This window comes from Aegilops tauschii, chromosome 4, assembly GCF_002575655.3.
Source record: "Aegilops tauschii subsp. strangulata cultivar AL8/78 chromosome 4, Aet v6.0, whole genome shotgun sequence".
NCBI lineage: Eukaryota > Viridiplantae > Streptophyta > Magnoliopsida > Poales > Poaceae > Aegilops > Aegilops tauschii.
The window spans coordinates 216,630,677-216,646,118 of NC_053038.3; the positions used below are offsets into that span (position 1 = coordinate 216,630,677).

The 15,442-nt window shown below is 59.7% G+C and overlaps 1 protein-coding gene across 1 annotated transcript; it reads right to left on the bottom strand.

Moving 5' to 3' along the window:
* Positions 1 to 5,751: 5,751 nt before the first annotated feature.
* Positions 5,752 to 6,649, bottom strand: LOC141021775 (uncharacterized). The gene is made up of 2 exons (XM_073497626.1): positions 6,459 to 6,649; positions 5,752 to 6,073 (listed from the first exon to the last, which is right to left on the bottom strand). The coding sequence occupies exons 1-2, from the start codon at positions 6,647 to 6,649 to the stop codon at positions 5,752 to 5,754; spliced, it is 513 nt and encodes a 170-aa protein (XP_073353727.1).
* Between the last annotated feature and the right edge of the window lie 8,793 nt (positions 6,650 to 15,442).

Consider the following 15,442-nt stretch of genomic DNA (forward strand, 5'->3'; position numbering starts at 1 on the left):
ATTGCGGGGAGGGGGCGGCGGAAATCATTCTCGCTCGCGCTCCCCTGTCTCTTCGTCCTCCCTCTGCTTCTTGCGACCGCCACGCACTGCGACGCCTGCCGCTTCGAGCAGAGCTTCACCGCCACTCTTCTCTTTTCTATATTTCTTCGCTTCGCTTTGTCTCGATGGCGCTTCCATTGGGCTCGTGGATGGGCTCCTCAATCACCATGGAGGATATCGCGTACCTCCGCGGCACCAGGTGCTTGCCGAGGGAGACGGAGGTCACCGTGCGCCTGCCGGAGGGCGAGGAGGAGCCGAGGCCAGAGGGGACGGAGCGCGTGGTCTTCTACTTGCAGTTCAAGCGCGGGTTTGGCCTCCCTGCGAGCCACTTCTTCCGCACCTTCCTGGAGTTCTTCGGGCTCCAGCCCCATCATCTCGGTGCGAACACCATCTTGCAGCTCGCCGGCTTCGTCACCTTGTGTGAGGGGTAGCTGGGAGTCGAGCCCTCGATCGACCTCTAGGTGCGCTTCTTTGCCTTGAAGCAGTAGGGCCCGAAGGCTGGGGAGATGTCCTCCTGTGGGGCCTCCATCATCTACAAGTGGACGAACGGGGGATGCCCCAAGATTCCGCTGGAGGATTCTGCCAAGAAGTGGCAAAACTCCTTCTTCTACGTCCGCAACCTTGGCGCGGACCGCATCAACTTGCCGCCCTTCATTGACGCAACGCTGTAGGGGAAGCAGAACTTGAACTACTTCCCCCGGAATCCGTCACAGGAGGTGCTCAACTTGTGCCAGCGCATGATGCAGATGAAGGAGCGGGAGGGGCTCACAAGCACCGACCTCATCGTCACCTTCATCAAGCGTCGGGTGCTACCGCTGCTGCAATGCACCCATATCATCAGTCTGATGACCGGTCTTTAGGACCCCGACCGGATGTCGAACCTGCACCTGGGGGTGGAGGTCACCCGCCGGGTCAACGATATCTCCAAGGCCGGGCTGAAGGAGGATTGGGAGTTTGGGAAACCCCCATACAGCCAGGCGAACCCGGCACCAGCGATGAGTCCTTGGTCTCTGTATTTTGCCGCCGCCCATCTTCTTGTTTGTCCCGACGCGACACGGGAGGCGCTTCTAAATGCCATCCGGCACCCATATGATCGGGCGCCGATGCAGGTGATGCGGGCCGACTCGGAGGAGCTCGTGGCCCGCGGTGAGGAGGCGGATGCCGACGCCGGCGCAGGGCGCCGTGCGGGTAAGTTTCGATGTTCTATATTTCTTGAGTTGCCGGTCGTGAGCCGGCGTGGGGATTTTGGACGCGAGTCGTTGGTGCAGCGGCGCTGAGTGGAGGAGGCAGCGGCGCGGCTGGATCCGGGTCATCTCTGGACGGTGGCGGCAAGCCAACCGCACGAGAAGGACAACGTGGCGCCCTGAGGTCCGGCCGCGAAGCGCGCGACGGACCCGGCTGCGGGTGCGAAGCCTCCCGGCAAGTGGATGCGTCGTGCTCCACAGGCGACGCTAGCGAGACCTGGCGTCCCGGTGGTGCCCGGTGAGTTCTCTTTCTGCTGGATTCGAGTTCCCGAGTGGCTTCCTTTAGTTCTTGCTTGTTTAATCCTTTGGGCTTCAGGTCGTCGATCTCATTGGCGCTGGTGGCGGCGGATGCCCTGTCCAGCGGGGGCGCCGTGTTAAGGTAGACCCAGACCAGCGCCATCGACCGGGAAGAGGAGATGGCTGATCCGGACCTTGGCCTGGACCAGGCCGACATCGAGGGCCTGGCCTGGCGGGACCGGAACAGGGACGAGGAGGAGCTGGAGGCGGCGTCGGCCCAGGCTTTGGTCAGCGCCGCAGCAACGTGGGCGTATGCCTGTACGGAGCCGCTGTGGCCCAAGATCCCGGCGGGGATGGACTCGGCGGCGACGGTCTTCATGCCATCGTCGGAGGGGGAGCGCGGCCAAGGTGGCCGTGCGGACGTAGTGGACCTCGACCAGGAGGTCGTGGACATGGATGACGACACCCCGCCGCGGACCGACGTGGTCGAGCGGGTGGAGGTCGAGGGAGGGGCGGTGACGCCGTCTTAGAGGAGGCGTCGCGGACAGCGCCGGAGGCGGCTCCTCGGGCGCCGACGGGTGGGGCACTGCAGGTCGCGACGCCGCAAGCGACTCCGGCCGCCGTGCCGGAGAGGACGCCGGAGAGGGCGCCGGCCGTGGAGGAGGAAGTCAGCAGCGAGTACGCCCTGGTGCCCAGGCCAGGGGGTCGTCAGGCCGTTGGGTCGCAGCCAGCTCGGGCTGGGCCTAGTGAGGTCTTCTTCGGGCCCCTGACCCAGGAGGAGGCGGCGATGGCCGCCGTGAGCGAGCGCCTTCGAGGGCGCACAAACGGGATCCAGGCCTTCGCTCAGGCCGAGCTGGAGCGAACGCGGGAGCTGGAGTGTGCCGTATTAGTAATTTCTTCCTACATCTTCTATCTTTTAGTGGGGGCGCGCTAGCGCACCCACTGGGTGTAGCCCCGAGATTCAGGCCAACTACGTAGTAGTTGGGTCGAATCTTAAACTGATGTCTTGTGCTGATCACTGCTTGTTGCAGCAACTGGACTCCTACCGGGTCGGCGTCTTTAACCGGCTCTTGGAGAAGCACCGGCAGCTCAAGGAGCAGCTCGCCGCCAAGGAGGAGGCACTCCGCGACGCCACAGGTATCTTTCTTGCATGCTATTTTTAGTGGGGGGGCGCTGGCGCACCCACTGGGTGTAGCCCCCGACATTGGGCCAACTACGCAGTAGTTGGGTCGAATCTTAAAGTAACCCTTTGTTTCTGAATCTTCATTGTGCGTCTGCTGCAGCCGAGGTATCTTCCTGGCGAACTCGGCTGATCTGAGCTGGCTCTCAGTATGATCGGGTCGTTGCTGACGTGGGCCGGCTTTGGGCCGAGGTGGCGGAGGCGAAGGCGGAAGCGGCAGGGGCCCGGCGGGCGCTTGACAAAGCCGGCCGGCTGCAGGAGCAGCAGGCAGGTGACAAGAGCCGGCTCGAGGCCGAGGTGGACCGCCTCAAGGCGGAGGCGGCCAGGGTCGAGGAGGCCCAGCAGGCCCATGCCAAGGCCGGCCAGCAGTGTGACAAGCTGGCCGACGACAAGGGCCAGCTTCAGGCCGAGGTGGAACGCCTGAAGGCGTTGGGGACCAAGATGGGGAAGGCCCACCAGGCGGAACTCTACCGCCGCCAGGAGTACGAGAAGGCGGCCGAGGCCAAGGACGCCGAGCTAAAGGCGGCCCTTGCCAAGGTCGCCGACTTGGAGAAGACGCTTCAGGAGCATGACTGTACCATTGCCAGGGAGCGCGCGGTACTTTGCTTGACACGCAGCACCTGGAAGAGTCCTTCTCAAGTAAGTGCTTTCTTTGGATTCTGCCGGGTTGGAATGCCGGCTTCTTTCCCTTGGTTATTTATTTGTCTTGCTCTTCTTTTTGATAGGGACCTTCCCAGAGACGCGCCAGCTGGCGGAGGAGGCCGTCCGCTTTCAGCGGGATCCGCAGGGAGTCATGGGCTCCTGGACCGATCCGCATGTTGCTTGGACCTTCCCGGAGATCGTGACTGCCGCGGAAGCTCGTCCGCCAGTCTTGGGCGAGCAGATGGGGCGGCTCTCCGAGGCTGTCGCGGTGATGACGGCGGCCCTCTGGCCTGGCGCTGTTACGGCGAATAGCTTCACGCGGCTGGCGCGGTGGTTGGGGGCGGGCCCGGAGCGGCTCCAAGCGTGGCGTGTCTCTGCTGCCCGTGCCGGCGCCGAGATGGCGCTCAGGTTCGTGATGTCTTGGCATCTAGATCTGGCTCTAGACAAGCTGATGGGCCAACGAGCCGGCACGGAGCGCCATCTGCAGGCGGAGGCTGGACGGATCGCTGCCCGAGCCAGCTACATCGCCGGGTTTGCCCTCCACGATGAGTTCCAGCTGGAGCGGACAGACGACGGTGGGGTCGTTCCTGTTGACGACCTCGGCCTGCTTCTAGATGACCCGGTGGGCAGCTCCGAGGAGACGGGCGTCTACGGCGATGGGGGCACTAAGGAGGGAGACACCGTCGCCTCGGTGAACCCGGAGGCCACCGAGGGGGAGCCGACAGCTGCGTGACCCGGCGCTGGAGATGCCTGAGGCTACCCTATTTATCATAGTAAAATTTTGTGTTAGGTAGGAGGTCCACCCACCCATTGGGGGTGTTTGGGTGTAACGAACTCCGGCCTTGGGCCTGTTTAATCTGTGATGTAAATATTTCGTGAGTGTTTGCGCCCCTGCTTTCTGTTTTCTGAGCCGTTTTCTTGCTTGCCTCCCTTCTTGGGCCTCCCCCCCCCCCCCCCGCGAGTCAAACGGCCGGGCTCTGGTTCGTGACAGGGAGTTCGGCCCTTGAGAGGGATGAGCAGTACTTAGGCTTTTCCAACATTGAGCGCGAGCGAAACACCCACTGGGCCGGCTAGCGGCAATCTGGTGAAGCCGGTTGGTGAGCAGCCGGTCGTGCGACAACTTAAGGTGGCGGGGCCGGGTTGGGCAATCCGGCGGACCTAACTTAGTATTCATGGCATGGCTTTGGCCCATTTTGCTTGCCGGCTGACAGCCGAAGCCGGTTCTGTGGCATAGGGCGAAGTGGAGGACCGCGGCGACTTGAACACGCCAAGAGTTGCTAAGGAAGGCTGCAGGTGGCGACCAAGCTAGTCAACCCCGAGCCCTCGAGCGAGTCGTGCCGACGGTGAGGGGTTTTTAAGAAAAAATTGCACAAGTGCGTGAGACACAATAGCTTAGTCGGAAAGGGAAGCCCCCGAGCGTCGTTCGGGGATTCCATAGTTTTCATATGATTACAAAAGGCAGCGATACATACGTGCACACAGCTAACTGTAAAACGGGCGGAGGAGTTCTGCGTTCCATGGCCGGGATGTTTCTTCGCCGGCGGTGTCTCTCTTTCGCTTGTTTCACTTGCGAGCGTCGATGAGGTAGTAGGCGTTGTAGTCGCACAAGGCCTTGTTGACGATGAAGGCGCCTTCCCATGGGGAAGACATCCTGTGTTGGCCGGCTTGCTTCTGGATGAGTCGGAGGACGAGGTCTCCCTCGCGGAATGTGAGGGGCTTGGTTTTCTTGTTGTGGTAGTGCCTCAGGCCTTGCTGATAGATGGCTGACCGGCTGAGCGCCAAGAGGCCTACTTCTTCGAGTAGGTTGACGCCGTCTTTGCGGGCTTTCTTGGCTTTGGCTTCGGTATACATCACGACGCGCGGTGAGTCAAACTCGATGTCGGTCGGGATGACGGCTTCGGCTCCGTAGACGAGGAAGAACGGGGTGAACCCGGTCGACCTGTTTGGCGTTGTGCGGAGACTCTAGAGGACGGTTGGCAACTCATCGAGCGAGCTGCTGGGTGAACAGATGAGCGGCTCGACGAGCAGTGGCTTGATCCCGTATAGGATGAGGCCATTGTCCCGCTCGACCTGGCCGTTGGACTGCGGGTGTGCCACGGAAGCCAGGTCAAGGCGGATGCCGGAGATGGAGCAGTATTGCGCGAGCGCGCCCTTGGCAAAGTTGGTGCCATTGTCTATGATGATGTTGTTCGGGACGCCATAGCGCATTGCGATATCCTTGATGAACCGGACAGCGGTTGGCCCGTCGAGCTTCTTGATCCGCCTTGCTTCGATCCACTTGGTGAACTTGTCCATCGCCACCAGCAAATGCGTCATGCCGCCTCGAGCGGTCTTGAAGGGTCCCACCACGTCGAGTCCCCAGACCGTGAAGGGGCAGGTGATCAGGATGGTTCGGAGTGCTGAGGCCGGCTAGTTGCTGCGCTTTCTGAAGCGATGGCATCCCTCACACTTGAGGACAAGCGACTCGGCGTCTTGGAGGGTAGTGGGCCAGTAGAAACCATGGTGGAAAGCCTTGGCCACTAGGGACCTTGAGGCGGCGTGGTGCCCGCACTCGCCCTGGTGTATATCGAGGAGGATCTCAATGCCCTTGTCTTGTTCGACGCAGTGCTGGAAAACACCCGTAGAGTTGCGCTTGACGAGCTCGTTGTTGATGATGTTGTAGGTGGACGCCCGACACTGCACTTGCCGGGCTTCGGTCTCGTCCATGGGAGAACCCCGTTCTCCAGGAAAACTGAGATGGGCAGGGCCCATGATGCGGCGGTCACCATAGCAAAGATGGCCACCAGGGCGGGTTCTGGGGCGCCAGCCCCTGGGCCGGAGGCGGCAGCCCCCGGGTACAGGATGACGATGGCCGGGTCGAGGATGACGGCTCCCGGGTCGAGGGTAGCAGCCCCCGAGCCGGGTTGGGACGTTTCTGGGTTGGGTTCAACAGTCCCCGGGCCCGGTTCGGCATTTCCCAGGCCGGGTTCGGCGGCCCCAGGACCGGGTACCGCAGTCCCCGGGCTGGGTAGAGGCGCGGTCGGATCTTCTGGGACGAAGATGGACTCGGAGTCCGGAGACGGCTTGACGGACGGCTTGTGCCGGTGCTCGAGGGAGACGCCGGCGGGATGGATTGCCGGGATGAGCCAATATTGGCTAGTGCATCGGCGGCTTCATTGTCCATTTGTGGGACGTGGAGGAACTCGCAGCCGTCGAAGAAGTCGAACAACTGCGGGATGAGGAAGTGGTAGCTTGCCATGTTGGCGTCGCGGGTGTCCCACTCGCCGGAGCTCTGCTGCACCACCAGATCTGAGTCGCTGTAGCACATGATGTGCCGGATGCCGAGTTCCTTGGCAAGATGGAGGTCATGCACAAGGGCTTCGTACTCGGCGATGTTGTTGGAGGCGGCGAAGTGGATCTGGAGTGCGTATCGGAGCCGGTCGCCCTTTGGAGAGGACAACACGATGCCGGCTCCAAAGCCGGAGCGCATCTTGGAGCCGTCGAAGTGCATGCTCCTGTGCGTCGACGAGGAAGTCGGCAATTGCTTGGGACTTGATCGTGGTGCGGGGCCCGTAGACGATGGTGTGGCCGGCTAGCTCGAGCGCCCACTTGGCAACCCGGCCAGAGGCATCCCAGCAACCAACGATCTCGCCGAGAGGGGTCGTGCTGACGACGGTAACAACATGCTCTTGTAAATACTAATTCAACTTCTTGGCGGTAAAATACACGCTGTAAGACATCTTCTAGTAGTGCGGGTAGTTCTGCTTGGAGGCGGAGAGCACCTCGCTCAGGTAGTAGACCGGTCGTTGGACGGCTTGGTTCTTGCCCTTCTCTGGTCGCTCGACCACCATCACCGTGCTAACCGACAGCGAGGTGGCGGCAATGTAGAGCAATAGCGGCTACTTCTCGGCCGGTGTGGCCAGGACGGGTGCGGTGGAGAGCATGCGCTTGAGGTCCCGGAAAGCTTCGTCCGCCTGGTCGTTCCATTCGAATGGCGTCGTCTTCTTCATCAGCTGATATAGGGGCAAGGCCCTCTCGCACAGCCGGCTGAGAAACCGGCTGACCGAGGCCAAGGAGCCGCTGAATTTCTGGACATCGCGTAGCCGAGCCGGCTTGCGCATGCGCTCGATGGCCTTGATCTTCTTCGGGTTCGCCTCAATGCCACGCTCCGAGACAAGGAAGCCGAGTAGCGTTCTGGCCGGGATGCCGAAAACACATTTCTCCGGGTTGAGCTTGATCTGGTACTCGCGCAGGTTGGCGAAGGTTTCCTTCAGGTCATCGAGGAGCGTGAGGTGCTGTTTGGTCTTCACCATGATGTCGTCCATGTAAACGTGGATGTTCCGGCTGAGTTGCGGCAGGAGGCACTTCTGCATGCAGCGTTGGAATGTGGCGCCGGCGTTCTTCAGGCCGAACGACATGGTGATGTAGCAATACGCCCCAAAGGGCGTGATGAAGGATGTCTTCAGGGCGTCGGCCGGGTCCAGCTTTATCTGGTCATAGCCGAAGTAAGCATCCAGGAACGACAGGAGCTCACAACCGGCGGTGGAGCTGATGACTTGATCGATTCGCGGGAGGGCGAACGGATCCTTGGGGCAGGCCTTGTTCAGGCTGGTGTAGTCGATACACATGCGCCAGGTCTTGTTCTTCTTCAGGACGAGGACTGGGTTTGCTAGCCACTCGGGGTGGAACACCTCCATGATGAAGCCGGCCAAAAAAAGGTTGGCGACCTCTTCACCGATGGTTCTTCTCTTCTCCTCGGAGAATGACGTAGGGGTTAGCGTACAGGCTTGGCGTCCTTGCGGACGTGGAGTTTGTGCTCGGTGTACCTCCTCGGAATGCCCGACATGTACTTTGGGGTCCATGCGAAGATATCCTGATTCTCACAGAGGAAGTCGACGAGCTTGCCTTCTTATTTGATGTTGAGGCGGGTGTCCACGACAATGTACTTGCTACAGCTAGGGTCTTTCGGGTTGCCTTCCTATTTGATGTCGAGGCGGATGCCTAACCTTCTTGGTATCCTTGGAGGGCTGGAACGAGGCCTTGTCGGCCGACTCCTTGGCCGGAGTCGGCACGACCGACACCTCGTTGGCCAGCGCGACGATCCGATCGAGCTGGCGCCGCTCCTCGCCTATGACCAGTGACTCGGCCAATCTGGCGCCGTCTCGGGCGCACTCCAGGGACTTGCAGTAGTCACCTGTCGGTGTGGAACGACACCTATGGGATCACAAGAATCCCTCCTACGATTGCCGTGGCGCGGGGTTGCGAGAAGAGCAGGATCAGTAGTCAGCACAAGGATCGTTTACCCAGGTTTGGGCCCCGAGGATGCGTAAAACCCTAGTCCTGCTTTGGTGGGTGTATTTCAGAGAGTTCTTGAGCTCTCGAACTAGCTATGGTGAGTGCGTGGTTCAAAAGAGCCGAATCCTTTCCCAGTATGCCATGGGCCTCGTTTTATAGGCGAAAGGGGCTGCCACAGTGGCATACAGGAGGTGGAAAGGCGTACAGTATTGCGAGCTTATCGCTCGCATTATAGGACAAGTTGCATTTAATGCCCCCCTGAGGTGTCCCCTAGCTTTATCGGGGACGGGGGTGAGGCTCGTCCCGTCCGTCGCCGCTCCTCCTCGCTTCGACATGCGCCCTGGCCAGCGATGCGTGCGGCGCCATGTAGGTAGGCAGGCAGCTGAGGTGGCGCGGTGGTAGGGCCTCCATGAAGATCTGCATGCCGCCATGTAGGCGCCTGCTGAGTTGGCCTGGAAGCTGCATGTTGCCACGCAGGTGCCTGCCCAGCTGGTTTGGGCTGGCAGCTGCATGCGAACGGCGGTGGAGACTTGGCTGGTGCGGGCCTGGCAGTGATCCTGCAGGCGTCTTCGGCGAGAGCCTTGCCGGGGGGGGCCGGCAAGGGTCTTTCCGTGGCGCGCTGTCGTCCCCAGCAAGAATCTTGTCGGGAGGGTCTCGTGGCTCTCCTCGGCAAGGACTTGTCGAGGGTCGTTGTCTTCTGATCCTCATCTGATCTGGAATATGTCTTCACAAAGATCTGCATGCCACCACAGAGGTGCCTCCCGAGCCCTGGCCCCACGTGGCTGATGGTGTTGGGGATGTGGGCTCAAGGGTGGCTCGCCCTGTTGGTGTTTGGGTGTGCTGCCCCGGCAAGAGTCTTGCCGGGGAAACTGCTCCGCCCCTCTGCTTCTTTGCGTTCTTGGTCTTGGCGTTGCTCTGGCTGTCTTGTGCTTCGGTTTTGCCTTGGTTCACCCCCCTGTTCTGCTTGGTGTGACCGCGGACGCGGCTCCGACTGCCCGTGCATAGGTAAAGGGGTACAAAGGTGCGCCCCTTCCATTGTACACCGACAGGAGCCCCCGGGCCTGGGCCACACATAAGCGCGACGCATTGTTGGGCCAGGCCCAAAACGGTGCGCGGGCAGGCGGGGCGGTTTTTTTACCGCGGTAAAAACTTTTCGCGTGCTTCACTTCCCACGACCCACGCGCGGCGTGGCGCGGCGTGGAGGGCTGTGCGTGATGTGGGTGGCATGCGTGGGGCAATTCTCGCATGCATGCGTCACATCGTGGTAAAGAGGCGGCTCGCGCCTTCCCCATAAAAAGAGGGAGGCGTGGAGGCGCGGCTCATTTACCGCGCGGGGCCGGGTCGCGGTCTTCAAGGCGCCCACACCCCATGATCACGGGGTGGGGAGAGGTCGCCTCACCTGTCCCCTCGATTCTGCATGTTCGCCACACGTCCTCCATGCGCTTGGGGTGGCAAGCGGTGGAGGTTGGGGCAGCCGGTCGGTCCCGATTCCCTGCGCCTCTGGTGGGTGGATTGGCCGAGCGGGGCGGCCGAGCCCTGACCCCGCCCCTTTATAAGGAGGGGGAACGTGGGATGGCGTCCCACACTCTTCTTTCATCCCTCTCCTCTCGCTTCTGCTTCTTCATTTCACTCGCCATGGAGAAAGGGAATCCTGGTCCCTTGACGGTGGCGGCGAGGGTCGCCGCTCGACAGCGCGTCCCTCCCCCTCCTGAGCCCGCAGTGGTGGAGCCGGCCGCGAGGGGAAGGGGGAGGGGGCGAGGCCGGGGCAGAGGTCGTAGTGCTCGGGGAAGAGAAGGGCGGGGCGGCGGGCCGGCTTCGCCCCCGCCAATGATGCCTTTTCCGATGGAAGGCCATGTTGGAGACCAGCCCCGCGAATTCTTCATCAGGCTGTGCTGGCCTCCGCGTCTCCGTCTTCGTCTTCCGCCCTGTATGCTCGGGAGATGGAGCGTGACCCGCCCCAATCCCTCAGATTGCACATGAGGGGTTGTGGGAATGGGGGCACACGGGTCAACGTTGACTTCCCGACCCCTCGGGTCATGTACCTCCGTCGTGGGTGGAAGATGTTCGCTCGCATCCACAGCCTGACAGTGGGGCTCGTCCTCTATTTCAAATTAATGGAGGACGGCCTGCTCTCCGTCAAGGTCTTCGGAGACTTCGGGACTCGCCTGAAGTGCTGCGTGGAGAGCTCCTCCGACGGAGATTCCGACGATGGAAACTCTTCCTCGAGCGAAAGTGACGAGGAGGACAGCGGGGCAGATGACGGCGATGAGTCCGACTAGGCATCGGACGCCCCGCGCCTGGGTGGGTGCGGCAGGAGCAGCATCTGCACCTGGCCACTCCTCCGGCAGAGTTTTGTCGGGGGTGGGGCCAGCTCCTTGAACTTCTCGGGGCCGTCTCCTTGGGCAGCTAGCGTCGGGAGGCCGCGGAAGAGGAAGAGGGCGGGCGGCAAGGCCGTCAACTCGGAGTATGCGGGCACCGACGCCTTCATCGCGTATTGCCGGTCCTGTCGCCTCGTCTTCTAGCTCCTTTCCCGGCACCGTCATCACCAGCCCACCTGTAGGCGGCCACCGAGGTGTTCTCGTGGTGCTTTCTGCTGCTCGTAGCTCGCTTAGGCGCCCCTTTCGCCTCCTTGACCTGCCTCCTGAGGAGAGGGACAAGAAAGGGATTACGGGCATCTCATCTCTTTTTTAATCTGTAAGCCTTCGGGCCTTGTTAAATTTAAAGCTTGTAATCCCCCTTGTTCATGTTTTTCATTCCGTACGGACTGTACCTGTGTGGGATGTTTTAAATGAAAAAGGGATGTTTGCAGGGTTTTTCGTTCGTGGGTAGACCCCGTGACAAGGAGCGAATCCTTGTTACAATTTAAGATAAGAGTTTTCCGCCCGGCAATAGGCCTTGCCGTCCCCCCACTTCGCTCGACAATTCTCGCGCCCTTGGCGGAGGCAGGGATGAAGCGAGCTTAGGCTCCTCGTTCTACTTCCTTGCCACCGCGACTACAACCAAATCCGGGCCCAGGAGATAATCCTTCGGTATAGAAAAGGGTAGCACGGTGGCCTAGAAATAAAACGACGTTTCACATATCCCAGTTACGTTCTGAAATGCATGATAGAGAATGAAAGACTTATCTGGATCTGCAGCCCCCGGCAACCTTGCCGGGGTCGGGACGCCGGTCCGTGTCCTTTCTTCCAAGTAGCTCAGCAGAAGTGCTCATGTGCCCTACGAACCAAAGGAGGACAGACAAGAAACAGATAGATGCACAGTCGACCTCTAGGCTAGGGGTTAGTCGCCGCTAAGCACTATCAACCCTAACCAAGGAAGAGACTCGACCTAGCATGCATGCTATAACTTAGGGCGCCAGCGCTTCATTTATTTATGCTCAGGGTCTGCGCCTGGCTTTGTACAAAGGGTTACATGCCTTGTCGGCAAAGCTTGTACAAAAGGTGGCTTGCTGGGAGGCCCGGCAAGCCGCGCGTTATGGGTAAAACTTGCGAAGATGCTCGATGTTCCAGGAGTTTCTCACTGGGACAGCCTCTTCGGTCTCCAGGCAGACTGCGCCAGGCCTGGTGACTCGTATTACCCGATAAGGGCCTTCCCACTTTGGCGTCAACTTGTTGGAATTCTTGGCCGACTGAGTGCGCCGAAGGACAAGGTCGCCTTCCTCAAAGCTTCGGGCATGGACCTTGCGGCCATGGTAGTGGAGCAAGGCTTGCTGGTAGCGTGCTGCTCTCACAGCCGCCCAAAGACGATCCTCCTCAAGGAGCATTGCGTCATCTTGCCGCAACTGCTCTTGCTCAAGCTCATCATATGTGAGCACTCGAGGTGACCCGTATATGAGTTCCATGGGGAGAACTGCCTCCGCCCCATATACTAGGGCAAAGGGTGTCTGACCGGTGGCTCGATTTGGCATCGTCCTGATCGACTAAAGAACCGCCGGCAACTCATCAACCCAGGGCCTTCCACTCTTGTGCAGCTTGTCAAAGGTCTTCGTCCTTAGGCCTCGCAACACTTCAGCATTTGCCCTCTCCGCTTGGCCGTTGCTCCGTGGGTGTGCCACGGAAGCAAAACAGACCTTGCTACCGAGGTCTTGAATGTATTGCATGAAGGTGTGGCTTGTGAACTGCGTGCCGTTGTCGGTGATGACTCTGTTTGGCACACCAAAACGGCAGACCAGTCCCTTGAAGAACTTGACAGCTGACTGAGCAGTCACCTTTCTCACTGCTTCCACCTCCGACCACTTTCTGAACTTGTCGATTGCAACATACAAGTACTCGAAGCCCCCGACGGCACGGGGGAAAGGGCCCAGTATATCGAGCCCCCAGACCGAGAATGGCCAGGAGAGAGGGATTGTTTGAAGGGCTTGAGCTGGCTGATGAAGCCTCTTTGAATGGAACTGACACGCTTCACACTTAGTTACTAGTGCCGTCACATCCTGGAGGGCGGTGGGCCAGAAGAAACCTTGCCGGAACGCCTTTCCAGCAAGGACCCTCGACCCTATGTGGGAGCCACATATGCCTCCATGTATCTCTGCGAACAGCTCCAGTCCTTCCTCCCGGGGGATGCACTTCAATTTCACACCGTTCGGCCTTCTCCTGTACAGGACGTCGTCGACGAACTGGTACAGGGCGGACCGGCGGGCTACTTTTTCCGCTTCCTCCTGCTCCTCAGGAAGTTCCCCTGTTTGGAGGAATTGGACAGTATGTTGTGCCCATGCCGGAGCCTGGGGCTCGACGGCAAGGTCCGAAGGCATTTCCTCAGCCATGGGCGAGGCTGTCTCCATGGCCAGGGCTTGACGCCCTGCCGGAGCCAGTTGCCCTTTGGCAGGCTCAGCGTCCGCGGCAGCACCCTTGCCGGCAGCCCAAGGGGGCTCGGTAGGAAAGTACTTTCCCGGACCTGACTTCCTCCGCTTGTTTTGCCCCGTTGGCGGTTCGACGGATGGTTGAGTTAACCGGAGCAAAAAGGTACATGGTTCCATAGGTAGCTTGAATGCAGCACGCTTCGACAGGTAATCGGCAATGTCATTCTCCATTCGGGGGACGTGCTCCGCTTGGATACCGTCAAAGCGTTCCTCCAGCTTCCTCACCTCATCTACGTAAGCCTCCATCAATGGGCTCTGGTAATCCTTGTTGACCTGCCTAACAAGAAGCTGCGAGTCACCCCTGACGATGAGCTTCTTAACCCCAAGGTCTGCCGCGATCCTGAGACTGGCGAGCAATCCCTCGTACTCAACAGTGTTGTTGGTGGACATCTCCCTGGGAAAGTGCATCTGGATCACATACTTGAGGTGCTCTCCGGTGGGTGCGCCGAGCAGCACACCGGCACCGGCGCCTTGCAGCGAGAAAGCCCCATCAAAGTACATTATCCAGTCACAGTCTGCCTCCTTGCCGGGGAGAGTGGTCTCCTGGATTTCTTCGTCAGGCATTGAGGTCCATTCTGCAACGAACTCCGCCAAGACTCTGCTCTGGATTGTCGAGGTACTTTCAAACTTCAAACCAAAACTTGATAACTCCAAGGCCCATTCCACAATCCTTCCGGTTGCATCTGGGTTATGCAGTATCCGTTGCAACGGGAGGCGGGTGACGAGAGTGATATCTTGGGCTTGGAAGTAATGACGCAGCTTCCTCGAGGCCATAAGGAGGCGAAGAGCAATTTCTGCACACCGGAGTACCTCGACCTAGCTCCCTGCAAGAGGGAGCTGACAAAGTAAACCGGGTGCTGCATCATCTTCTTCTTCTGCACCACCTCACTCGATTGCGCGGGCACTGCCTAGGTGGCATCAGACTCTGCCGGGGGCCTCGCCTTGCCGGCACCAGGCCCTGCCGGGGGAATCTTTGGCTTGCCATCCGCTGGTTCTACCACCGTCACTGCCTCCTCTTCGACCTCCCTTTGTGCCACCAGTGCGGCGCTGGCCACTTGATTCGTCGCCGCCAGATACAGTAGCAACGACTCTTGTGGTTTAGGCGCAACCAGTATTGGCGTGGAGGAAAGGTATTTCTTCAGATCCTGCAATGCTGCCTCGGCTTCTGGGGTCCACTCCATTGGGCATGCCTTCTTCAAGATTTTGAAGAAAGGAAGGGCGCGCTCGGCGGACTTGGAGATGAATCGGCTCATGGTGGCGACGCAGCCGGTGAGTCAACGCACATCCTTGATCCGCTTGGGCGCCTCAATCTGCTCAATAGCCTTGATTTTGTCTGGGTTTGCCTCGATCCATCATTGCGACACAAAGAACCCGAGAAGCTTGCCGAACGGGACGCCGAAGACACACTTCTGAGGGATCAGCTTGAGGTTGATCTTGCGCAGGTTGGCAAATGTCTCTTCCAGATCTTGCACAAGAGTTGCCCCGTCTTTGTTTTGACCACTATGTCATCCATGTCTACTTCCATATATCTATGGAGATGGGGATCAAAACCGTTTGGACTGCTCTTGCAAATGTCAAGCCAGCACTCTTCAACCCGAAAGGCATCCGTAAAAAGCAATACATACCACATGGGGTGATGAATGCTGCCTTCTCTTCATTTTCTCTTGTCATGAAGATTTGGTGGTAGCCCGAGTAGGCGTCGGGGAATGACAACAAATCACACCCGGCCATAAAGTCGACAATCTGGTCGATGCGCGGCAACGGGAAGGGGTCCTTGGGACAAGCTTTATTGATATCTGTGTAGTCAATACACAGCCTCCACTTCCCATTTGCCTTGCGCACCACTACCGGATTGGCCAACCACGTCGGGTGAAGCACTCCTCTCACCAAACCTGCCGCTTCCAACTTCCTGATCTCCTCTGTGATGAATTCTTGCCTCTCTAGAGCCTACTTTCTGACCTTCTGCTTGAC

Bases quoted from the DNA above. Each gene is read 5' to 3' on its own strand.
- LOC141021775 (XM_073497626.1), bottom strand. From the start codon at position 6,649: ATGTGCTACAGCGACTCAGATCTGGTGGTGCAGCAGAGCTCCGGCGAG. The intron at 6,074-6,458 runs GCAATCCATCCC...TGCCCATCTCAG, and splicing joins GCCAATATTGGCTCATCCCG to TTTTCCTGGAGAACGGGGTT.